The 26,667-nt window shown below is 36.9% G+C and overlaps 1 protein-coding gene across 3 annotated transcripts in view; it reads left to right on the forward strand.

Annotated features, from left to right (window-relative positions):
- The window catches only part of LOC105208828 (serine/threonine-protein phosphatase rdgC), a 91,163-nt gene that overhangs the window by 42,696 nt on the left and 21,800 nt on the right, over positions 1-26,667 (forward strand). For 2 of the 3 annotated variants that reach the window (XM_011178886.3, XM_011178904.3), the window contains exons 2-8: positions 4,849-4,976; positions 15,491-15,584; positions 16,166-16,308; positions 17,433-17,600; positions 17,674-17,877; positions 18,036-18,185; positions 22,952-23,023. In XM_011178886.3, the coding sequence (XP_011177188.1) occupies positions 4,849-4,976; positions 15,491-15,584; positions 16,166-16,308; positions 17,433-17,600; positions 17,674-17,877; positions 18,036-18,185; positions 22,952-23,023 (959 nt within the window). The remainder of the gene's footprint in view (positions 1-4,848; positions 4,977-15,490; positions 15,585-16,165; positions 16,309-17,432; positions 17,601-17,673; positions 17,878-18,035; positions 18,186-22,951; positions 23,024-26,667) is intronic. The other variant, XM_011178894.3, reaches the window with a different exon arrangement.

The following is a 26,667-nucleotide window of genomic DNA, read 5'->3' on the forward strand; positions in this document are numbered from 1 at the left end:
CGCCTGTCTTAAGTGTATCCTAATATCCTCTAAGTATGGATCCTAAATACACTCTTGATCCCATGGTTCTTCGAAGGTTTGCCTAACGAAAGGTTTCAATCTCATTTCAGCGATCGCTGCACAGTAGAGAATAATGTGTCTGGATACTTATATCTCGCTTTCCTTCATATGCCTTTCACAATTTCCATCTGACCAAATTTGTATTCTCATTGCATGTAGATATAAATATAGAAACCATTCTTCAGTCAGAACTGTAAAAACAATTGCAGCGTGATTAATATTGCTATGTGCAAGCAGTATAAAGGATAGTTGCTCGTGGTTGATCAATGCTTACTGAGGTCTCGCAAAGAACGTAATAAGATAGGGGAAACGACGATGCATTTCCAGAAGGAATAGATTGAAGTAGAGGTTCTTTGAATTCTTGCGAAATTATCGACTTTGAAGTCTTTAACGATACCGCTGTGGTCAGGCAACTAAAAATCTTAAACAAAAAACTTAAATACTCCACCAGTTTCGCAATGTATGTATATGATTGGCGTTGAACCGTTTAGCCGGTTATAGCCGAATCGTTGAGAGCGCGCCACTCCTCTCTTTCCTTCGCAGTTCGGCGCCAGTTGGAGATTCCAAGTGTAACCAGGTCGCTCTCCACCTGATCCCCTCCAACGGAGCGGAGGCCATCCCCTTCCTCGGCTTCCTCCGGCGGGTACTGCATCGAACACTTTCAGAGCTGGAGTGTTTTCGTCCATTCGGACAACATGACCTAGCCAGCGTAGCCGCTGTCTTTTTGTCGTCTTATAACTCATACAGCTCATCGTTCCATCGTTTGCGGTACTTGCCGTTGCCAATGTTCTGAGGACCATAAATCTTGCGCAAAATTTTCCTCTCGAAAAATCCTAGTGTCGTCTCATCTGATGTTGACATCGTCCAAGCTTCTGCACCGTAAAGCAGGACGGGAATGATAAGCGATTTGTAGAGTTTCGCAATACTAACATGGAAATCGATTACGGAGTTTCTAACATCCTCATATATATCTTCCAGCTATTTTGCTATCCGACTTGTGTGGGTACCCGATCACCGCAAAATCCTTGGTTACTGCAAAGCGGACAAGCTTGCCAGAAAAGGTACCCTAACAACATTTAACATCAGAATGGGGCGGGTGGGCACTCCATGGTCCATTTGCGCACGCTGGACATATAGACAACGCATAAGCTCTCCAAGAGCTGGACAAGAACTAGCACCTGTGTTGCAACAACCTTTTGGACCGCAGTGGAGCATAGAACTGATTTTTCTAAGGAAGGTCCATCTCGGCGCTATCATAGATGTGTTCCTGGCAGATGCGAGTTGTCAAGGCTGTTTGGAGGAATGCAAGGTGGAATCATATAAACATATCATCTTCCAATGTCCATATTGGATTGGCTAGAATTGACATTAGCCCACTCAAGAAATTTGAAGAGAAGAAGAAGGGTCTTTCTGATCTATTAGAAGTTTGTTTTTTTTTATTTCACAAAGTTCAGCGCTCAAAAATGTCCAAGTGCTTCCTGCTTATGCAGATATCTGCCTACTAACCTGACCTAATCTTACCTTCACTAGCCCTAAAACTAGTAGTGTACTTTAATAAATGTACTCATACAATATTATTCACTTAATTGACCCTTGGTTTTGAATCATCCGATAACCCAATATATATCTATGTGCATAATTATATGTCGAGAATAATTCAAATAAAGAGTTGGAATCATTACACTATGAGTTCGAGGTTTTAAAATTCTGCATAATATACCAATTATAAATCGTCAGTTTTCCTATTGCATTTGATAATATCTACTATCGTTGAACATTGAGCATCCCTAACTCATTATCTGAAATATAATACAACCTTATCACTATTATGCTAAAACTTTTGTTAGAATTTTCGAGCCTTATAAAAACTTATTTTTTAAATTATTAGTTCAAAGGGCAGTACGGAGAATAATGTCTAAAATACACATTTTTTTCTTTTACTAATGCATCCACGTATATACCAAATGGCGAAAAGACCCTAATCTCACCTCACTTGAACCTCCATTAACTACTCTACAGCTTCATGACCTTCACCCTCAAAGAAGCTTAGCTAATACTCTGTACACCCGTAACTACTTCAACCAAACAACTATTATAGCTACATCAAAGTTATCAAATATTTCAAAATTACTTTTCTAATATAATTTGTAACAAAACGGTGAAAGCAATAACCGAAGGGGAAAACAGTTTTCATTTACGGAATAAATGCCATTATGATTTTACACAAAAATTCAATTACGCACACCGCCACGCCCCACATTGGACAGCTGATTGTAATGTAATTGGTGCCAAGCTATAAAAGGAATTTATCTATAATTAATTTTATAACTAGTGCCCGAGAGAAGAGCTGGCACTCCTTCGCCAATGCAATATTGCAACAACAAAGCCATAAAATACGCACTCGCACATATAGAAATATGCAAGAGTACTTTCATTTCGCTAACTGCCTGATCAGCTGTCTGCTTGCAACACGCTTGCAACGCCTGCAAAACTTGCCTGTCACTGCAGGCGTGGTCCAGCGAAGTGCTCAAATTTCAATTATCCCTGTCAACGTACATGCAACATATAAATTAAATGGCAAGCAGGCGATGTAGGAGACGTTGCCGGTGGAGTGCGCTGGGTGCCGACCGCTTGGCTTAGTGCGCGAGCAAGAAGTTTGTTAATCACGCTGAGTTTGCGATTTTCCTGCTTGCCTAAGTATTCGAGCTCTACGCCAGGGTGCAGGCAATAAATATGCATTGTTGTTGTTGTACGGTGTGAGCAAGTGAGTGATTTGTGTAGCGCAGCGCTGACGTTGTAGCGAGCGTGAGGGTGTCTTGATAAGCTTGACAACGAGTGTCTTTTCCATAAATATATTATTGCAGACGCTTGTTTTGGCGCTTTTTCTAGTATTTTTTTGTTGTTTTTGCAAAAACTTTGTTTCGAAATTTTCTACAGTTTCTACTTTACTTTTAAATATTCAACTACACTCTGCGTAAAGTGCGCTGTCAACCTGCGTTATTTATGTTTTGCTGCGTATATTGCGTTGTTGCACTTTTCAATTACACGCATTTTCTATTTGCTGCAAAGTTGAACTGAAGTCGTGAAAGCTAAATTTATTATTTCGAAATTTCGCTGACACTTTGGTCATGCGCCAAATATTAAGTGACGCTTTTTAAGGTTTTTTTTTCGCAGCACAAAATTTTACTTAAAATGCAACATTTTTCGTACACACTGTATTATAGAAAGTAATTTTTATTTTCTCTGAGAAGCATTACCCTATCAACTCCGCCAGCAGATGCCACTTAAAAAATAATCGAAGAACGATTCTCAGTCCTTGAAAAATTGTTTATAGTCTAGTGTTATAAATTGAAACTACTCTGTTCTTTATTTGCATCCATGATATTAGTCTCAAGTCTCAGTTTGATACCTCAAAATCGAATTGAAGTATAGAAGTCATATTTTTAATACTTACTTGAATCCACTATCCATACTTTGATCATCTTCAGATCAGTTCTGCTTCCTTGTTTTCCAGCTGCCTGCAACATTCAAAGTGTTTTGAGTCATCTGTAGGTACAGTTCTCTTTTAAGAATGCCGAGGAGCCACTGTACGTCATTATCCATTGTCCAGTATATCATATATTGACTAGGACTATAAATTGCATCCACTCTTTTCTTAATTTGCTTCCATGGTTTTAGTCTCGAGTCTCAATTTGGTACCTCAGAATGGAAGTGAAGGAGTGTTGACGAATTTTTAATAATTATTTGAATCCACTGTCTCTACTTTGATCATCTTTAGATCAGTTCTGCTTCTTCGTCTACCTGCTGCCTGCAACATTCAAAGTGTTTTGAGTCATCTGTAGGTACAGTTCTCTTTTAAGAATGCCGAGGAGCCACTGTACGTCATTATCCATTGTCCAGAACATCATACATTGACTCGAACTATAAATTGCATCCATTCTTTTCTTTATTTGCATCCATAATATTAGTCTCAAAATAACCTCATTATTGGTACCTCAAAAGCAAAGTGAACGATTGAAGACGTATTTTTTAGACTTGATTCCACTGTTCATACCTTCATCTTTAGATCAGATCTGCTTCCTTGTCTACCAGCTGCCTACAATATTACAATTTTTTAAAGCCATCTGTATGTACAGTTCTCTTTTAAGGCTGCCGAGGACTGTACTACACGTCCTTAACCATTGTCCAGTACATTAGTTTGCTTAATTAACTTTTGGTCTGAAATCTAGAGTATAGATAGTCCACTTTGATTTTTGTCCAGATTCCAACAATAAATTTTTAGTCAAGTTTCCAACAGTCTATTCCTTGCACTCAGTTGAGAATTCAGTTATGTTACATTTATGTTACTTAAAAGGGAACTTTTCCATGGTAACGGTCTCGCTTCTCCTCAGAACACCGCGAGTAATTTTTTACTTGAAAATAATTCTATACAACATCTGCAGCAAGTCACAGCTGGTTTCCGACCATTACTATATGTATTCTTGATTTTAAATACGTTGGGTTGGTTCATAACGCCTCCACTTAAAGCTTTGTAATTTTTGTAAAGTGATAAGTCAAGTTTTTGTAAGTTTGATAAGTCAAGTAAAGTCAATCTACCTCTCTTTACCTGTTGCTAAGGTAGACTTCGGGAGCTCAAAATTTTCAGTTTTAAGAACCAAGTAATATTAGTAAGATATATTTATTAGAAAGAAAAGAAAATTATAATTTATATACACAAATCAAATATCTCTTAATTATCATTTGTTTTATTTCATTAATCAATTTTTCTCTCTTCTCTCTCAATTTCAGCTTTGCGAGCAGCTTTGCTCATCCAACGATGGTATCGAAAATACAGAGCGCGCATGGAGATGCGTCGTCGTTATACATGGACTATATTTACAAATTTAGAATATGCCGGTGAAAATGATCAAGTGGAGGTGAGTACAATATAAATATAGTTGAAAAAACATAAAGTAGAATATTAGGTTTAACCCTTTCAGCACTTAGTGGTTTTCTAAATCTGCGGGATTTTTTATAATTTATTCTACAATAAGAACTTAATAATTATTCTGGAATATATAATCTTAATAATTTCAAAGTAAGACGTATTTCTCAATAATTTAAGCAATAAAACGGTTTTTGAGACATGTTGTCCTAGTAGGGCCAAAATGTGCTTGAAAATGTCCAAAAATTCATTAATGAAGATACAAATTTTAATCTCCTCTGTAATTTTTTATCCCTGACACTGAAAAACATTTTCTAATCACACTTTTCCCTCTTGTCCCACTCTTTCTTTTGTCAATCAATATATAATCCGTATTTTGTGGAAAGTGGAGGAAATGAAGAAACTTATGAAACATCCCCCATTTCAATAATTCTCAAGAAAACATTTCGTAAATTCACAAAGTGAATATCTATTTAAAAATATCCCAACACACCAGCCAACCACGTAACACTCAAATTCGCGTAAAAATATTTAGCACTTTTACTGTTTCGAAAGTCAATAAATTAAATTTAGCAGCAAGACCGCAAATATGTTCGAAAATAAACGGGCGATAAAAGCTAAGAAAAACCGCAGAATTAGTTGAGCAAAGGCTTTGCAGTGTTTCTCCAAAATAGCAAAATACATAAGTGCTTATATAGAAATACCTCCGTGTGTGTGTACTATGTTTACATAAAACGAAGACGGTCTGTCTCGTTCGGTCGGGTCTACCATCTATTGGCATTTATTGCACTGTGGTTTCTACTAATTGCTTGTGTTAAACAATTTATTTGTGCGGTTTGCATTTTGTTTCCTACATAAAAGAGCATATATTCTTAGGAAGGTGAGCAGTTTGTGCTCTTATGTTTAATGCAAAATTTTTGAGGTATCTGCTTTAACTTGGTTCTCATTGTCATTAAAAAAAAAAGTAGAAAATATTTTTTAGTATATTTATTAAACCATATATTATACTAAGTATATATGCGTTTATCGCAATTTTGTGTTAGATTTTATCTACTTTCGCATGTCAACAATTTCATACAACCATAAATCATAAACCAATTTGTTGCAAGGACCGCAAAGCTGACCTTCCGCTTTCACATATATATCATACATGCAGATCTTACTACTATTTGGCGTAAATTATCACTCTTTTGTAGTTTTGCATGCAATGCAATTATTTCCTACTGTCGGTATTTATTTCATATTTTAAAATATTGTTTTATTACTCTTTGCACACGATTTTATTTCAGTGCTTTATCATATAAAACTATTAATATATATATAAGGAAAAACAATTTTGTTTAAATTTATTTTTTTATTTTATTTTTTTATTTTTTATATATATTTACAAAAATATCGGAACTGGCGATATTTTCCTTTGGTATTTCATTAAACAGTGTGAAAACCACCTTCACCACCCGTCTTCAATACAAAGATTATCTTGAAAACAACTACAAGTGCCTTAACTCACCAACGAAAAATGCCAGAAGCACAAAATTTTATAATGAAGATGGTACTGGAAACCTGTACATAAATTGGTATAAAAAATGGAAATTAGACGACGCCTACCTTTGGGTCAAAAAGCATATATTAAGAACTACTCGACCAATTTCAACGAAATTCGGTTCGTAAAATATTCTTGATATTCTAATATTACAGTTTGACAATGAGCGATATCGTTATACAACCACGCCTAATTTTCATATAACACAGATTTGAATTCCATCTCAATCTTTCGCTTTATAATGTATCAAGCAAGCACCAGTGATATCAGCATAAAATTCTGCATAAATACTATTTCGGAGGTGTGGTATCTATCATCTAAAAATTGTCGAATTCGGGCTATAAGTTTTCAAGGTCGTTTATGATATCACAGATATTTATATAAATTCGGAGGGTATAATTTCGTTATAATAATGTGGTTCTGTTTCAAAAATGGATAATTGATAAGGTTTTTCTATTTTCCGGTGGGCTTATATATATATATATATATATATATTTGGCGTAGGAACCGCTTTAAGCGATTATAGCCGAATCCACCAGAGCGCGCCACTCATTCCTCCTTTTTGCTTTTTGGCGCCAACTGGAAACACCAAGTGAAGCCAGGTCACTTTGCACTTGGTCTTTCCACCGGAGTGGAGGTCGTCCTCTTCCGCGGCTTCCTCCAGCGGGTACTGCATCGAATACTTTCAGAGCTGGAGTGTTTTCTTCCATCCGTACAACATGACCTAGCCAGCGTAGCCGCTGTCTTTTTATTCGCTGAACTATGTCAATGTCGTCGTATAAATCGTACAGCTCATCGTTCCATCGTCTGCGGTATTCGCCGTTGCCAATGTTTAGAGGACCATAAATCTTGCGCAAAACCTTTCTCTCGAAAACCCCAAGAGTCGTCTCATCGGATGTTGTCATCGTCCACGCTTCAGCGCCATACATCAGGACGGGAATAATGAGCGACTTATAGAGTTTGATTTTGGTTCGTCGAGAGAGGACTTTACTTTTCAATTGCCTACTCAGTCCAAAGTAGCACCTGTTGGCAAGAGTGATTCTGCGTTGGATTTCAAGGCTGACATTGTTGGTGTTGTTAATGCTGGTTCCCAGATAAACGAAATTATCTACAACTTCAAAGTTATGACTGTCAACAGTGACGTGGGAGCCAAGACGCGAGTGCGCTGACTGTTTGTTTGATGACAGGAGATATTTCGTCTTGTCCTCATTCACCACCAGACCCATACGCTTCGCTTCTTTATCTAGTCTGGAAAACGCAGAACAAACGGCGCGGTTGTTGCTTCCGATGATATCAATATCATCGGCATACGCCAGGAGCTGTACACTCTTGTAGAAGATTGTACCCTCTCTATTTAGTTCTGCAGCTCGTATTATTTTTTCCAGCAATAGATTGAAGAAGTCGCACGATAGTGAGTCACCCTGTCTGAAGCCTCGTTTGGTATCGAACGGCTCGGAGAGGTCCTTCCCGATCCTGACGGAGCTTTTGGTGTTGCTCAACGTCAGCTTACATAGCCGTATTAGTTTTGCAGGGATACCAAATTCAGACATCGCGGCATAAAGGCAGCTCCTTTTCGTGCTATCGAAGGCAGCTTTAAAATCGATAAAAAGATGGTGGGTATCGATTCTTCTCTCTCGGGTCTTTTCCAAGATTTGGCGCATGGTGAATATCTGGTCCATTGTAGATTTTCCAGGTCTAAAGCCACACTGATAAGGTCCAATCAGTTCGTTGACGGTGGGCTTTAGTCTTTCACACAATACGCTCGACAAAACCTTATATGCGATATTGAGGAGACTTATACCACGGTAGTTGGCGCAGATTGTGGGGTCTCCCTTCTTATGGATTGGGCAGAGCACACTAAGATTCCAATCGTCAGGCATGCTTTCTTCCGACCATATTCTACAAAGAAGCTGATGCATGCACCTTATCAGTTCTTCGCCGCCGTATTTGAATAGCTCGGCCGGTAATCCATCGGCCCCCGCCGCTTTGTTGTTCTTCAAGCGGGTAATTGCTATTCGAATTTCTTCATGGTCGGGTAATGGAACATCTATTCCATCGTCATCGATTGGGGAATCGGGTTCGCCATCTCCTGGTGTTGTACTTTCACTGCCATTGAGCAGGTCGGAGAAGTGTTCCCTCCATAATCCCAGTGTGCTCTGGACATCCGTTACCAGATTACCTTCTCGGTCCCTACATGATAATGCTCCGGTCTTGAAACCTTCTGTTAATCGCCTCATCTTTTCATAAAATTTTCGAGCATTACCCATGTCGGCCAGCTTTTCAAGCTTTTCATACTCACGCATTTCGGCCTCTTTCTTTTTACGTCTGCAAATGCGTCTCGCTTCCCTCTTCAGTTCTCGATATCTATCCCACCCCGAACGTGTTGTGGTCGATCGCAACGTTGCGAGGTAGGCAGTCTGTTTTCTCTCCACTGCGGAACGACAATTCTCATCGTACCAACTGGTTTTTTGGCGTTGCCGGAGACCAATTGTTTCGGCTGCAGCGGTATGCAATGAGTTTGAGATGCCGTTCCACAGCTCCCTTATATCGAGATGCTGATGAGTGCTCTCAGAGAGCAGGAGTGCAAGTCGAGTAGAAAATCGTTCGGCTGTCGGTTGTGATTGCAGCTTTTCGACGTCGAACCTTCCTTGTGTTTGTTGACGGGCGTTCTTTGCTGCACAGAGGCGAGTGCGTATCTTTGCTGCTACTAGATAATGGTCCGAGTCAATGTTTGGTCCTCGGAGCGTACGCACGTCTAAAACACTGGAGACATGTCTTCCGTCTATCACAACGTGATCGATTTGATTGCGCGTGTTTCGATCAGGGGACAGCCACGTTGCTTGATGAATTTTTTTATGCTGGAATCTGGTACTACAGACAACCATATTTCGGGCCCCAGCGAAGTCGATCAGCCTCAGGCCGTTTGGCGATGTTTCGTCATGGAGGCTGAATTTTCCGACTGTTGTGCCAAAGACACCTTCTTTACCCACCCTGGCGTTAAAATCGCCAAGCACGATTTTGACATCGTGGCGGGGGCAGCGCTCATAGATGCGTTCTAGGCGCTCATAGAAAGCATCTTTGGTCGCATCGTCCTTCTCTTCCGTTGGGGCGTGGGCGCAAATCAGCGATATGTTGAAGAACCTCGCTTTGATGCGGATTGTGGCAAGACGTTCATCCACCGGGGTGAATGCCAGGACTCGGCGACGTAGTCTCTCTCCCACCACAAATCCAACACCGAATTTGCGCTCCTTTATATGGCCGCTGTAGTAGATGTCACAAGGACCCACCTTCTTCCGTCCTTGTCCCGTCCATCGCACTTCTTGGACGGCGGTGATGTCAGCCTTTAGTTGTATGAGGACATCAACCAGCTGGGCAGAGGCACCTTCCCAATTAAGAGTCCGGACATTCCAGGTGCATGCCCTCAAATCATAGTCCTTTATACGTTTGCCGTGGTCGTCATCAAAAGGGGGGTTTCTCATCCGAGGCCTGTGTTTCTTATTCACTGGTTATTCGTTTTTATGTGGTGGGTCCCAAGCCCTACGCACAACCGCACAAGCGGGCTTCGCCTTCTCACTTTAGCTCGCCTCCAAACGGATGTCTGTTAGCTACCCAGGGGATACTTGGTCTAAAACCGGAAGTCGTGAGCTGCTTGAGTCATATGCAAAAGAATCGTTCCTGGCCACTCCCAAGTGAATGGCAATCAGAAACTTTCCTCACTTGCGTGAACTTCTACATATGAAGCCCCGGTGGGCTTAATACGGTATATATCACACAATATGTAAAATATGGTTGCAAAAGTAACTGAGCTTGAATGTAATGTTAGCAACGCAATCGCGTGAGGGAGTCGAAGTCAGCTGCTTGCTGAACAAAATTTCAAAACCTCCCAAGTACGCGCTTGAGAGTCTAGTACGGATCATATATATATAGAAATATACAAGCTCGCACTAGGTCGTCGAACTCTGAGCGTTCCCAATGGCTTCATAATCAGAGAGAAAGGCAACGGACACCAAAGACTAGAAGCCGTAATCAAATTTTAACTCATTGCAAATATAATATAATGTTCGAATTTTCCTTATTTTACTTTTTTAAAATGAGCCCACGCAAGAAACGGTAAAGTAACAAGTAAGGAAAGGCTAAGTTCGGGTGTAACCGAACATTTTATACTCTCGCAATTTATTGAAGAAATTTTATTAAGATAACGCACAAATTTACCCATAAATTCGGCATAAAGTTTAATAGAATAACGAAAATCGTCCTATATAGTGTATGAGGGCTGAGGTAATTCCTGAACCGATTTCATTCAATTTCACCAGCAAGGTACACTATATCCAATACTATACGCTCACTTAATTTTGCTAAGATATATCACATATTAACCAATACATATATGCGTAATAAAGCCCAACGAATTTTTGAAAAACCCTTAATTAGGTATATGGGAGCTAGCGGATGATATTTTTGCGAAAACTATAATTATGTATATGGGAGCTAAGAGATTTTGTGACCCGATTTTAATAATTTTTGGAACAGAGACACACTATTGGAAGAAAACAATTTCCTCTTAATTACATTAAATTAGTTGAGAGATTTACCCATATTTTCGGTTAAAATTTAACCTTAGGCGCTGAGTTCAACATGTTCGATATCTGGGGCCTTGAAAAGTTATAGTCCGTTTTCGACAATTTTTTCACAAGTGATGCCACAGATCATATACTGTATTTGTGTAAAGTTTTATTTCCCTATTATCATTGGTTCCTAATGTATATGTTATAAATTGAAGGATTCAGATGGAATTCAAAAGTGAGTTATAAAGAAAGTAGTCGTGGTTGTGAACCGATTTCATCCATTTTCCACACATGTCATCAGGGTGTCAATAAAATATTATATACCGAATTTCATTGAAATCTGTCGAGTAGTTCCTGAGATATGGTTTTTGACCCATAAGTGGGCGATGCCACCCCCATTTCCCATTTTGTGAAAAGATCTGAGTGCAGCTTCCTTCTGCTATCATTTCTGTGAAATTTTGTGTTTCTGACGATTCTCGTTAGTGAGTTAACGCACTTTTAGTCATTTTCAACCTAACCTTTGTATGGGAGGTGGGCGTGGTTATTATCCGATTTCTTTCATTTTTGGACTGTGTAAGGAAACGGCGAAAAGAAATGACTGCAGAAAGTTTGGTTTATATACCTTTATTGCAAACCGCAAGATATATATAAAAAACCTATTTGGGGGCGGGGTCACGCCCACTTTTCCAAAAAAATTACATTCAAATATGCCCCTCCCTAATGCGATCCTATGTTCCAAATTTTATTTTCATAACTTTATTTATGGCTTAGTTATAGCTCTTTATGTGTTTTTGGTTATCGCCATTTTGTGGGCGTGGCAGGGGTCCGATTCCGCCCATTTTCGAACTTAACCTTCTTATGGTGCCAAGGAACGCGTGTTCCAAGTTTCATTAAGATATCTCAATTTTTACTCAAGCTACAGCTTGCACGGACGGACAGACGGACATCCGGATTTGAACTTTACTCGTCACCCTGATCACTTTGGTATATATAACCCTATATCTAACTCGTTTAGTTTTAGGACTTACAAACAACCGTTAGGTGAACAACACTATAATACTCTCTTTAGCAACTTTTGTTGCGAGAGTATAAAAACATTGTTATGGGAGAGTCTGTATAAGTGTGTAAAAACTTATAACTTTTGAAATGTTTGTTTGAACCCGCGCGAATCCGGAGCGGTCTGCTAGTGTATTATAAATATTTTCGTAATTCTAGAGGACTTTGTGTCGAATATATGGATCAAACTGAGTGTTATCTTGTCGAAATTTCGTGGAAATATGTTCTTTAGTACAAACCTAGCCTTAATAATCACAATATAGTGATGAAATCGGTCTAGATCATAGTTTAGTCCCCATAGTGCTGTTATAATAAACTTACACCAATACCTTACTTGTTATTTTATAACTTAGAATTATCCCAGTACATTTCAAAGTATTTTTATTTATGCTATTTTATAATTGTTCTTAGTCTGAGTTGGTTTTCTCTTATCACCATTATTATTTAAACTCATTCATTCCTTTAATGAAATTCTTTGTCTTCTATAATCACCATTGCTACAACAGACAACCGAGTAATTCAGAGAACTGCTTTGGGAATTATTCACTTCTTTAATTCCATTGCATATTTCATTTACACAACGCTCCCTTAGTCTGTGCCACTTACAATGCACGCTTGCAGCTGATCCCCGCAACACGTTTGACCTTCGCATTGTCTGTGTTGTCAGCAAAAAAAAAAAAAAAACCAAAAAGAAAACGCAAAAAATTATAAAAAGACACACAAACACACAATCAAAAAGAAGAAGTGAAGAAGAGCAAACTGCAAGCACCGTTAACCACACCATAAATAATGCCATATTACAGTTAGTTGTTTAAGCGAAGCGAGCATTGTGAGTGAGTTGCCACTTGCCACAGCAGCGCAAGGCGCCAATTACAGGACGCAGTCTTGTTGTTGTTGTTGGTGTGCAGTTGTTGTTGTAGTGCAGCGCTAAATGAGTGTGCTAGGACTCCCCACAGTCGCCACAGTGCCAACAGTACATAATTAAATGTGGTCACCGCTGCTGCTGCTTCTGCTGCATGCAGCACTGTATTTAATTGCGGTCCCCCGAGTCTGACGCTAACCTTCTGCAGCGTAGTACTACACCCCGTCTCCTTTTATTTTTCATTTAGTTAATATTAGCTTTTCTTTTGCTTTTCATTCTACTTTCTGTCACCACTTTTGTTGGTGCGCGCTTTGTCCACGCTAACACTGCCCTTGCCTCCAGCGTCTGTGGTCAAGTGACCATAATTCTATTTTTTGGTGTTTGTTTTGTTGTTGTTCGCCTTATTTATTTTCGCTGACCGTCGTTCATTTCTAATTTAATTTCATGTTACAAATATTCAATTTAGTTTTAATATATGATTTCATGTTCGTTTTTGTGTGTGTCTACTTGTAATGGTGTGATCCTTGTGTGTGCTTGTTTTTCGTTCATGATTTACGAAAGAAAATTGCTGTCATAAAAATAGTGAAATCACGAACCGGCAATTTATTTACTGACCACCAAAAACTGCAGGAGACCACGTCTGATGCTTCACTATATATTATATATTACATACGTATATATGGTATGTTGTTGCATCCTTCTGCCCAAGCAACTCATTTTCGCGTGCTCTTTATCGCAAACTCGAAAAGTACTTACCGTTACATTGAAATTAAATATTTTATGCTTTTTATTGAGCGTATCTCGTCAGAAAATTGCTAGTTTGTACTGTAAACTTTGTACTGCACGGAAAAAAAGCCAGCTTACTTATGAATTATTATCATTAAAAAGTAGAAAAATTTCAGTTTCAATGTCGCTTGAGTCATCAGTAACCGCCGGTACGGTCAGTTTCTGGCCTTGGCCTGCTATATTTATACATTTGAGTTTTATTTCATTAAACTAACACAAATTAGCTGCATGCAATCGCAAAAGTTTGAGGTTAGGCTCAAAAATATATTATACTACTAGACTGGGTCGCAGAAATCTTCTGCTTGTAAGCCTGATTCTGGCTACAGTACCTTATTTTGACTACCGCTGTCGTTGTTGACTTCCTGGATCTATGTTTATCTGCACCCGTACTAGTTCTAAATTTTGCCTGTATACCTAACTTAACTTCTGCCTTTGCATTTTCTGTTCTAGAGCTCATTGAAAACGCTGTCCTCTTCTCGGAACATTTCAGCATTTCTTTCTTTCAGCATTTTTATAGGATCCCAATATACTATTTTTTCTTCCTTTTGAGAATTCATAATTTGAACCCCCGAGTATAGGTGAAATCAGGTTCACTTGCACATAGCCCCCGTTACACAAGAAATACCATCTTATTATGAAGGGGCCAGTTATCCGCAAGCTCTGTGCGAAACTAGACCATTTAAGACCCCTGGCTGATCGTATCCAGATTGATCGTCGATAAACGTCGCTATATACTTTGATACAGCTCTTACTCCCTTTCTTGGTAAGAGTTTATCTTTGAATGCCCAACGATAGAATCAAACTTTGGCTAGATTTTCCGGCATCAACATGAGCTAACAACTTCTCGTCTGTCCATGTTGCAGTCGCAACGCTATGGTATATATTACCAGTCGGCACCTTTAGGGATTTTTGCTTCTAAAAACTACTCAATTCACAAAACCGCTTGGTTAGCTCTAAAATTTATACGGCTTGGATAGATGCTCAATTAGACGCTCATAATTAGTGGACCCACGCTGAAACTATTTATATGAAAGTCTTTGGGATAAATTTTATTATAGAAAATCGGATCCTGAAGGGGATCAAATCTGGAAATATCCACCCAATTCAATAATGTTATGAAAAGGAACCGATTTTGTAAGAGAGAAAGTATTGTTTGAAACCTAATTTAAGCTTTGAAAATTGCGACAATCGGCCCCAAATCCGGACTTCTATAAGAGAGTACTTGCTTTTCTTGAGCTTCTGGCATTCAACAGTAGGTGTCATTGCTTCAATCGACTGTCTAAAAGTAGTCGAACATGTAAGAGATGCCTTCCAGCCATGTGGATGATACGTTAGATGTCGCATATGTCGCTACGTTATCAAGCTTATTGTCCAGGTGTAAATTTTTTGTGTCTGTTTAAGGCCAGCTTACTTGTTAGAATTCTCTTGTTTTCCGAAGGCAGGTCATAGCTGATTTTAGATAGTTCATTCATGAAAATTCTTTATATTAAAATTAGTGTTAGTTCAAACAAAAAAATAATAATTTTATATAAAAAAAAAAATAATTTTATAAAAAAAAATAAAAAAACTGTAAATTATTTAATTAATTTATTTTTAATTAATTATTAATATTAATTTTTAATTTGTTATTAATATTTCAATTTCAAAGTAATTACTGATATATGTATTTTAATCCACTTGATATTTCATTACAGTTATACAACTTCTTCAATGCACTGCTCACACACATTCCCGAAGTTGCCGGTGCCCACCGTCCGTCGATGCAACGGGATTCAGAGATGTCATTAGGTAATTGTTACAAAACAGCATACTCTTAAGACATTTAAGCTAACACAGACTCTCAATTATATAAGTTTGTATAAAATTAGTTTGCAATTATTAGAAGATAATACTTAAGCAAACACGTGTATAACAATTGTTGTTGTGTGTGTGAGCTACATAATTACAACTTTATTTAAAAAGCAAATATAATGCGATTGTGTGCAGCCATAAGCGCGTGTTGCGAAAATCTCACTGACTTGTAGCTGTATAACAAGTGCTCATAGTAGACTTAAGCCTATAATCCTCATTAATATTTACATGTGTTTGGCTGTGCGACATACATAATACCTGTATTATTATCCTTATCAGAACTTAAGTAGATAATATTATGTAAATACGATTGTATAGTAGTTTATGCTCCTTAAGATAGCAACTCTTGTAACGCTAATCTCTCATATTGCTCATATTATATATACATACATATATATATATATATCTGTATCCTTTTCATTTCCCTCAAACTACGCTCCTTGTACCATGTATGTATGTGTGTATAAAACGCTTGCGAATTGCTTGTGTCATATAAAATGTCACAACACAAACTACAGCTTCAGATGTTTATTTCGATGAGTCAGATTTCAATGATGATGGCGAATATCGTTCGGATAAGAACTATGATGGACCACATTTGAAGTTTCCGTTAACCAAAAGGGACGTAGTGTCGCTGATTGATGTCTTTCGCAAGAAAAAGGTGAGTACCAGCGTTTTTTGGTAATTTAGTGTATTAATTTTTACAAAAATAATTAATTTAAGAGAGAATTTAAATAGTAACCGCGCAGTTGAATCTACTTGAGAACCTTCGGGTTTTCTTAATCATATTATCTCTGATACCGCAATGAATATAAGAAATTCTATGTAGGCTACTTTGCTGATTTTACGTCCGAGAAATTCTGTTGATTTCGAGCATCTTCTGAGATGTGAGTATAAAAAAATAGTCACTAGTACCTAGATCCAGAGGACACAGTCATTTTTTTTTGATCTGAAGCTCGGTTCATTGTTCCGATTATGAATTTGAGTCTCAATTTCTGGAGTTCTTAGTTGGAACTCTTTGAGGACCTCTGGGTTTACTAATCCATTATCTCTGCTACGGTAAAGAATATAATAAATTGCATGTAGACTTTTGTGAGTTGACGCCCGCGAAATACCGTCGATTCCGAGCATCTTCTGAGGTCTGTAAAGAGGAAAACGACCCTAAGACCCAGATCCAGAGAACATAGTATTTTTCTTCGATCTGAGACTCGATCCATTGTCCCAATTGTGAGTTCGATTCTCAGTACCTTCAGTTTTCAGTTGGAACTTTTTGAGGATCTCCGCGTTTCTAATCCATTAGCTCTGCTACGGTAAGAAGTATAATAAATTTGCATGTAGGTTTTTTTGAGTTTACTCCCGAGCTTGAGTATTTTGAGTATTTCCTTAGATCTGAGAAGGGGAAAAAGTTCCTAGGATCCAGATCCAGAGAACAAAGTAATTTTTATTGAACTGTGGCTCAGTTCAATGTCTCGATTGTGAGTTCGGCTCTCAATTTCTTGAATTATATTCCACAAACTTCCCTCTGATATCTTTAGAATCTCAGCTTATCGTTCAACTTCATTGTACCATTATCCAAAGAAGTGGACGTTTATTGTCTTCAATGTTCGTATGATTTTTAGGATATATATAGTAAACCTTTGACGAATCATAATATTCATCTGGCAAATTTTGGTATCGTCAGTCTTTTTCTTATTGGTTTAACATAAATCTAGTCATAACCTAACACCATTTTTCTCAAAAACTGGGATCATTAACTAGTATTGCTTATATTTCTCTTCCACATAGTCTGATCGCCTATTGGCCAAATATGTGGGTGGTATACTAAAAGAGGCTGCAAATAAACTAAAACGACTTCCAAATCTCAATCAAGCATCAACGGCGATATCTAAACAGGTGACAGTCATTGGTGATTTACATGGTAAACTGGATGATCTGTTGGTGATTCTCTATAAGGTGAGTGGAATACACGGTGAAGCTCAAGGCTTTTAACAAATAAACTATTTTCATTACAAAATCGTAACACTAGAATGGTCTTCCCTCAATCGAAAATCCCTATATCTTCAATGGTGATTTTGTGGATCGTGGTAAAAAGGGTCTTGAGGTCTTCCTGCTGCTGTTAGTCTGCTTTCTTGCCTTTCCCGGTGCCGTGCATTTGAATCGCGGCAATCATGAAGACTCTGTGATGAATGCACGTTACGGTTTCATACGCGAGGTGCAACAGAAGTATCGGGTAAGTGTCTACTATCTTACTATCGAACTATACTATATACTATAATTTACTATACTATATTATACTATATACCATACTATACTAGTCTTTATATACTTCTATATTTTCGACTTTTCTTTTCTTTCATTTTTCTTTGTCTTTTATTTTTTACTTCACAGCGCAATGCCGAGAAATTAATGATAATGATTGAAGAAGTCTATCGTTGGCTACCGCTGGGCACCATCGTTAACAATCGGGTGTTGATTGTGCACGGCGGCATATCGGACACAACGGATTTGGATATGATCAGGAGCATCGACCGCGGCAAGGTGAGTTCAACAATTTCAAATGACACACACACACACAAATACGAACATTTATACATCGGAAAGTCATTTGTGCATGACAAATATAGCGAGATTAAATATAAAGCCATACTGATAAAGGACAACAGCATCCTTTGGGAAAGCGAAAAACCAATGACAGTGGTTGGCGAGTGAAAAACAATCAAAAACCCGAGAAAAAAATGTCAAACTCATTTAGCAATTGTATGTTAATGAAGTCCCTGGCGTGCGTCTCGCTGTCGATTTTTATCACTTTTGCCAACTTTGTTGTTGCTTTTGGTTTCTTGTTAAATGCTTACCTTAACCCAACAGCAAGCTTTCACCGTATTTACCGCAGCGCTGCTGTCCTGCAGTGTTTTTTATTATTAAAGCTACTCGATTAATGCCGGTTTGCGTGTTTTTTTGCATTTTTTTTTTGTGCTAACTGGCAGTGGCTTAATGAACTCAGTGGCATTGTCATGTCAATTACTCGGCTTCAATTAACACAGAGATAAGGTTGACAATGCGTCGAAGGCAAAATGTAAATGGTGTGTTGTTAATTTTAAAGTGTTGTAAAGTGCGGGAAAATTGAGGGAGAAGCAAAGAGATAAAGAGAAATGAAAAGAGGAAGAATTCAGAGAAAAAGTAGCAAAAATGTTAATGACATGTAGCTACAGTGTTTAACGTATGAGTTAATACGCTTAATATGCCACATACTCAACATCAACATCATCATCATTATACGCATATAGTCATGTAGTCATGGTGCGCCACTACGTATGAGTGATAATTTTATACAATGTCAAGGAGCAGTTAATGGCACGTTGCAGTCCGACACTTATTGTACTATATCTTGTAAATGTATGTGCATAAGCTCCTTATGGGCTTACCAATTATGTGTATTAATAGTTGAGAAATTGAATTTTAAATACGCGGTATTTTACTATTCATTAATCCATGGCTGCGGTCGTACATGTTCTGAGTAATATTTGCATACAATTTTTTAATGATGAATATTCAAGTTGTTGAAATGGATAATTTTAATTTCGAGTGTTATTATGTTTGTGGAATTAAGCATCATTTTGAAATAAGTAGTTAAGTATCTCATTTCAGCCTACTTGACGTATAAATATTTTTCCAATTTTATACTCATGAAATTAATTTATGACTGAGATCGGTGGCTTGCTTATATACATATATTCTGTCAAATAAGGTCTCGGAAATTTGAAATGAACACAAACAACTTATCAATCATCTAAATTTATTATATCCCTTTCAAAATAGGCCACTTCTGAGGCAATACACTTCTCCCAACGAACAATCCAATCATCGAAATACTTTTTAAAGCTATATTCCAGGATGGCCTTCACTTCTCGTTGTCGATGCCTTCAATGCTCTCAAAACGGGTTTCAACGAAGTGGTAATTTGAGTTTTGGAAACAGGAAAAAGTCAGACGGGGCCATATCTGGAGAGTAGGGTGGTTTTTCGATGATATTTGTTGTATTTTTGTTCAAAAACTCGCACAATGATCGCTTTGTGCGCTGGTGCATTAACGTGGTGCAAAATCCTACTGTTGTTCCGCCACAAATCTGGTCTTTTGCGACGAACATTCTCTCTCAAACGCTTCATAACGCCAAGATAATATTCTTTATTGACGATTTTGCCTTCCGGTAAGAATTCCGAATGAACAACACTACGAATATCGAAGAAAACGGTCAGCATCACCTGGGAAAATTTTTTTTTTTAATATTCTCAGCGGGAAAATTTAAAATGAGAATTTCCGGCTATTTGCTTGACAGTATATACCTTAAATTGTCCACAGAAGTGTGATGAATATCTCAAATTATTATATCAATTTAAAGTTCCAATTTAAAACATTTTTAGAAGTAGCTCAAATTCTCCAATTTAGCATACTTATAGGCGCCAAACTGTTTTAACTTACTATTTTCTTCCAATAGTTGCAAATATTTAGAATTTTTCGAATAATTTACTTAACGGTTTACGCACACTGAAATTAAAAATATATTGTTTTTTTATGATTAATTTCAAAGTCTATATTCTAACGAAGTTTTGAGATGTCTCCGAAAAAACTGTCTCAATTATTACGAAAGTTATGATCATTAGAACCCAATACGGTGGGAGCGCGCCGATAATACATTTTTTTCTCAAAACCACATTTTTCGTGACGGTGTGCACGATAACCCAAAAATTATTCAACCGATTGTCATGAAAATTAAAATACATCATCATAAATAGATTTTCCACAGAGTGGCGTGGGATTTATCGATTGAATAGTTTGACAGATTTTTTATCCAATTTTTTTTTACAGTGTTTTTAGCCCAGAATATAAGGTAAACTTTTGAAGTGTTTTCATTTGCGTAAAAAAATTTGTTTAAAAGAAACGGCGTCGTCACTCTGTTCAAAATTTATCACTTTTTAAGAAAAATTGTTTATTTACTTGCTTCAGACAAAAATTTAAATGCCAATCATGTACACCATCAAGGAGCCCTCGGGAAAAATTGATCCACGGCAATGCATAAATCTCTGCCATTTTTAATTGAAACTATTTTTTCTTAATATTTATAAAGCTTAAGCTATATATTAAATTACCAATAAATGTAAACAAGTCCTACCTTATATAGTTTTGTCAAAAAACTCCTAAAAACCATCCGATTTTCTTGTGTTCAGGGTGGGGTAACCCCTTAACCCGCTCATGCCCGAATTAAAATGGGCGGAGCTAACATTTTCTTAGGAAAGATATATATTTAGTCTTAACTCAAATATGAAGTGATAAAAATTTCAAAGTCCTATGTATACGGGTTCATTAGTCACAGGATGTTGCTTATATGCACACATTAAATTAAACACTTTTCTCATGAAATTTTTTTTTAAATAACTCTCTTACTTTATTTAATTATATAGTTCACTTTGTTTTAAAATAAAATAATTATTTTTATGTTTTTGACCTAATAATATAATAATGACATAATAGGGTTAATATAATATTTTTGAAGCTTCAATTTCATACATTTCACACTAATTTTTTTCTTGATATTTTAAAAAGAATATTAGCCATTTGACTCTAAATGATCAAGATCCTGTCTTTCACTCGAGACTACTACTTAAGGACAAACGCTATGAAGATTTTTGGACTTTACTTTTTTAACTAAAATAATTGAAATCCGTTAACAACCACGCATCTGCCATATAACATCCGAAATCGTCTTATCAACGGTTTGAAAGTTTACCGAGCTTTTTTTGATATTAAAATAGATTTTTCGAATAATAAATGAGTTATAAATAATGAGATTGAGTTAAAATGTTCTACCGAGTATAATATAATCTGGTATTTTAAATATTTTCACATAATCTATAACTTAGGTTACCTTTATCTCCTATCTTTCTCCTTACGGTCATAAACAGATAGCTATTATTTTTAATACAAAATGTAAAAAATATCCCTTATGAATTAATATATATATTATAAATAATTACTATTCACAAGCGCCATGAAATTACTAACTTCTAACTTCTGTAATACATATGAACTTTATACATATATATTTGTATCTCCTCACTGTTGCATTTTGCACTCTAACTAACTATCTGCTGACATTAAAAGCATACCACATGCATTTTGTCGCATTTCCGGGCACTTACCGCTAAATTGAATGAAAAACGTGCAGACCTAACTAGCTTTGGCATGCAAACATTTAATAAGGAAATAAAATGAGCAAATAAACTAAACTGAACTCGACTTAAATGCCAACAAAGTAATGTTGTACGAACATGCTAAATGGATAAGAGTAGAAAAAAGTGCGGACAACAGGGTGGCAATTATATGTAGGGCAACACGATGAGAAGTATAGTATAGTATAATAGTAGTGTTGTTGTGTATGGATGTAGTATATTGCTAAAGTCATTCGGCTTGGCTTGACTGAGGGTTGTGTAAGCGAAAGCAATCAAAAACTCATTTGAAATGCATTGCAAAGAGTTAGCAGTTAGCTACTACTCTGTACTATTCTTTTTCAAGCTGCAATTGATACAAATTGTAATTGCTAGCAGTTTTTCTTTTCTTTCTATTTTTCACAATAAAGGCTTCAATGACTTCAGTAGGAGTAAGAGAAATTATTTCGTTTAAATCTTCTCGTGCTGGTGTAGGAAGGTGTTAGCTTAAGCACTAGGAAGAGTACTCAACTTTATACTTGTGGCTTCAAGTCTTCAGCAAGTCTTGAGATTTAATCATACTGACTTTGTTAGACTTGAGACTTCTTGACCTTAACCTAACAAGAATATTTCACGATAGCTCATACTGTTAAGTATTACTTTCCCACTCTCTCCTGTTTCCTAACCTCAAGCATTTATTTAGCTCTTTAGTTACTCCAAGATCCGCTTCATATATTCTCTATATCTTTTTCACTCGCGTTCTCTTCCTCGGCTTCACCTATCAAGCAAATAAGATACTAATTAAAATACAAACCCACAATAACCTAACTAACTAACCAAGCAACAGATAACAACAACAACTCCCATTCAACTATTTATCCAGGTCTTTCTGCTCTTAATTTCATTCGTTAACTATTAATTCTCTTTTTTACCATTTTTTCCGCTCGAATTGTCTCGCTGCCGCCTACAACTCGTACCACTTACGTTTCCGATACGCTTCCGCTGTGGCGCTTACTACAACATATCTCTGGCTACCACCTCCTGGCACATGGACACCGCGTCGTACAACTGTTTCTGCTTGGTTGTTGTTTACTTTTGGCGCACAGTATGTCTCGATTTTGCGACCACCTATTGAGATGGCTGGCGAGGATGGCATCGATAAAGTCGAATGGAAACAGGTAAGTGCAAATTATTTTCATTAAAAATTAACAATTAAATTTTGTTATTATAACTGTTAATTAAGTGTGGAGGGGGTTCCAAATGGCAAATAGAAAAAATCGAAAAGAAGAGTTTAATATTAGTATGATGATAGGTACGGGGGACTTCTAGTATAAAATTCTTTAGATATAACGCTGCCATAGATCTCCGTAAGCCTTTTTTTGATAACAATGAAGTAGGAAAGTGTGTATACGTTATCTGAAAGGCAGAAATTGGGAATTTCTTTTCTTTATTCTTAAATCTTAAATGATATATTTTGAGAAATCTGATTATATTCTGTCCAATTTGCTCGACGATATTAAAGGGGTTAAAAACTCTGTGAATATTTATAATTCTCGCAACAAATGCCTCGCAAACTACAAAAGCAATATTAAGGAAACTCTCAGGAGTCGTTTTTTCAGGCATTTCCTTATATAGTCCAAAAATAGAGGAAATTGGAATATAACCACGCCCACTTACCATACAAAGGTTTTGTTGAAAACTACTAAAAATGCTTTAATTCAGTAAGAAAAACCACCAACAGCCTTAAATGGCATTATAAAGATGGTACAGAAGGGTACCACCAAAATTCGTATACAAAATTTTAAATGCCAGTGGTTCCACCCACTTATGGGTCACAATCCATATCTCCCAATCGACCTATTTCAATGAAATTCTGTTCATAATATCTTCCCAATGATATCTTCTGAAAATAGTCTAAATCGGTTCACAACACGCCTATTTCCCATATAGCAGAACTTTCAAACCGGTCTGATTAGTTTACTTTACAATATATAAAGTAAGCACCAGTGCTTTGCAAAAATACTCCATTTAAAGAGTGGCATCGCCCTTCTAAAAATCGTCAAAATCGGTCAATAAGTTTTCGAGACCCTATATATCGAATATGAGGACCTCAGTACTTCTAATAAATTTTTTACCGAAATTATAGTTAAGTCTCTCAGATATTTTGAAGAAATTCAGAGGGAATATGTTTCTTCCAATAATATGTCTCCGTGCCATAAATGAGTGAAATCTGGTCATAACTTCCCCTAGCTCCCATATACTTAATATTAGGGTTTTCAAACTTTCAATGTGCTGTAACCATATATATGCCGAATATGTGAGTCAAATTGTTTGTTATTGGTCTACAACTTTGCTTCCGCCGTTTTCCAATAGATGTCTCTTGGGTCAAGCACTGGTCGATTAAATCGATTAAATCATTTTATATCGATCTTGGACATTTGTGTCAACATTAACCCAACAAAATATTTGTAGAGATCTGTTTGCATCCCAAACTTATTCTCAACTGAAAATGTCGCGTTTTGAGCCGAATTCTCGACATTTGCGGGAAATTTTGCTTTTCTTTTTTAATTCCAAGAAAAGTGCGACTGATGCTCATCGACGTTTGTAACCGTTTTTATACAAAAAAAACTTAAATTTACAAAAAAAAAACGGCGGAACCAAGTTGTAGACCAATATATTAATAAAATTAATTAAGTAAATTGCGAGAGTATAAAATGTTCGGTGACACCCGAACTTAGCCCTTCCTTACTTGTTGTCATTTTGATTATCAAACGATTATTGAATTTTTACTGAAATATTATTCGATAAGACCTCAATAATATTGTACATTTAAAGCAATAAGCCAACATTTATAGCAAGTAAAATCTCAAACTGTGTCTTCTTCTTCAATTTTTACTCAACTTCGCTATAAACGAGACATTAAAGTAAAAGCATAATAAGAATTTGTCCTTTTTTACTTTAAAACATTTTACATTATGTTTAGATATGTATATGTAAGTGAGCTTGCAGTAAACTTTAATTGTATTACCCCATTATATGGACGTGCCCGTGCGCCATAGCTCCCTTATATGTAGTGCTGCTGCATGTACGCTGCATGCGGAATTCCACGTCTTCCTTAATGACTGCAGCGAAAGTGAAGAAAGTGCAAACACATACATACATACATATGTACAACAAGAGCAAGCCTCGTCGCATAATCTAGAACGCTCGTTGCACGTTGCATTGTAAAGTGCTGCGGCACATTGAGTTGCGCGCTTCGCATGGTTTTGTGTTACCTTCTACCGCAAGAAATTAGTCACGATTTCCTCTAATGCCAGTCAGTGGTGCGAGTGCAAGGAACGTGTTGTATATGTGTGTTTGTATTTATTTCTTTGTGTGTGTGTTGTATCCGTTACAATGCAATACTGGCTAAATTTACTGCTTCCTGGTAGTTGCATGCCTTGGACACATGTTTAGTTTTTTCTTCGATGCTTTGGTTACTAAAATGCTTTAGAGGCTTGAGCTCAGTTTTTCTGAAAAAAAAAAAAATGGAACAGCATGTGTAATGATGAAAAATTGGAAACGAAATTCAATTTTGGTGCATAATCCACAGTTTTTGCTACTTCGATATTGGAATATCAAGTTTTTTCTGCCGTCACTATCTAAAGCAAAATGTATTTTTTTTTTAATTTCAACGATAGCATTTTTAATTGGAAAGAGTTAAGATATACATATACAATTGATGAAAATCGGTGTATCCATATGTAGATGGGTAACTGATAGAATTACTGACCGATATCATAGTTTTTCAATACTCAAACTCGCAAATGTTTGTATGGTATTATCCCTTCAAAAGCAACCAGGATAGCTAGGACTTGTATAAATGATATATTCTCCAGTATGGGAATGCATAGAGCAATTTCCTCTAATTTACTAAGTCTTGACTGGTATTTCCATCGGAGTACAGGTCTCCCTGTTCCTCGGGTTTCAGCTCATCATTCTATCGTCTGCGGTATTCGCCGTTGTCAATATTCTGAGGACCATAAATCTTGCGCAAAATTTTCCACTCGAAAACTCCTAGTGCCTTCTCATCGGATGTTGAAATCGTCCACGCTTTTGCACCATATTATCCCTTCAAAAGTAACCAGCAAAGCTGGAAACTCTAGAAACGATATACATATGTATTATCCATAGAACAATTTCCTCGCTCTTTGGTACTGTAGTTTTAAAGACGAAGTATGGAACACATAACGGGTTCACTAAATAATCCCACTTGTTATAATAGTAGAAGTTCATGAGATAATAGAATGGAAAATCATTATTCTGTACTCTAGTTACAGGAAGAATATAATAAGATTTCGACAATATCATCTATTTTGTTTTTAATATCAAAATATTTATTAAGCGTTCTTCGGAATGTTTCATTAGTATAGGTCTTTTATTAGCCCAGATGTCGATGCAAATTTAGGCTAGGTTAGGTTATAGGGCTGATCTCTGTGGCAGAGCCGCAAGAGATCTCACTTGGAGAGCTAAGGTCGGCAGTACTTTGGGACGGCGCAAACTCCTATAAATGGATGACCGTCAAGAGTCGACAAAACGCATTGAGTATTCCACAAATTTGTTCGCAAAATGTTTTAGCCGCAATCTAGCAAAAACTAGACATTGAAGAAGAAAGCGTATAGACATTGCAATCTCATCTTCTTCCAAACAACGGCATGTAATCCCTTCGGGCACTATCTGGTGACCTTTATATTGCCTTATAGGACATTAGTATGACCTTAAATAATATACGAAAATAATATGAGAGTGCCCAGTTTCTTATGATGTGACAGTAGACAGTCCC

This window comes from Zeugodacus cucurbitae, chromosome 4 (genome assembly GCF_028554725.1).
Source record: "Zeugodacus cucurbitae isolate PBARC_wt_2022May chromosome 4, idZeuCucr1.2, whole genome shotgun sequence".
NCBI lineage: Eukaryota > Metazoa > Arthropoda > Insecta > Diptera > Tephritidae > Zeugodacus > Zeugodacus cucurbitae.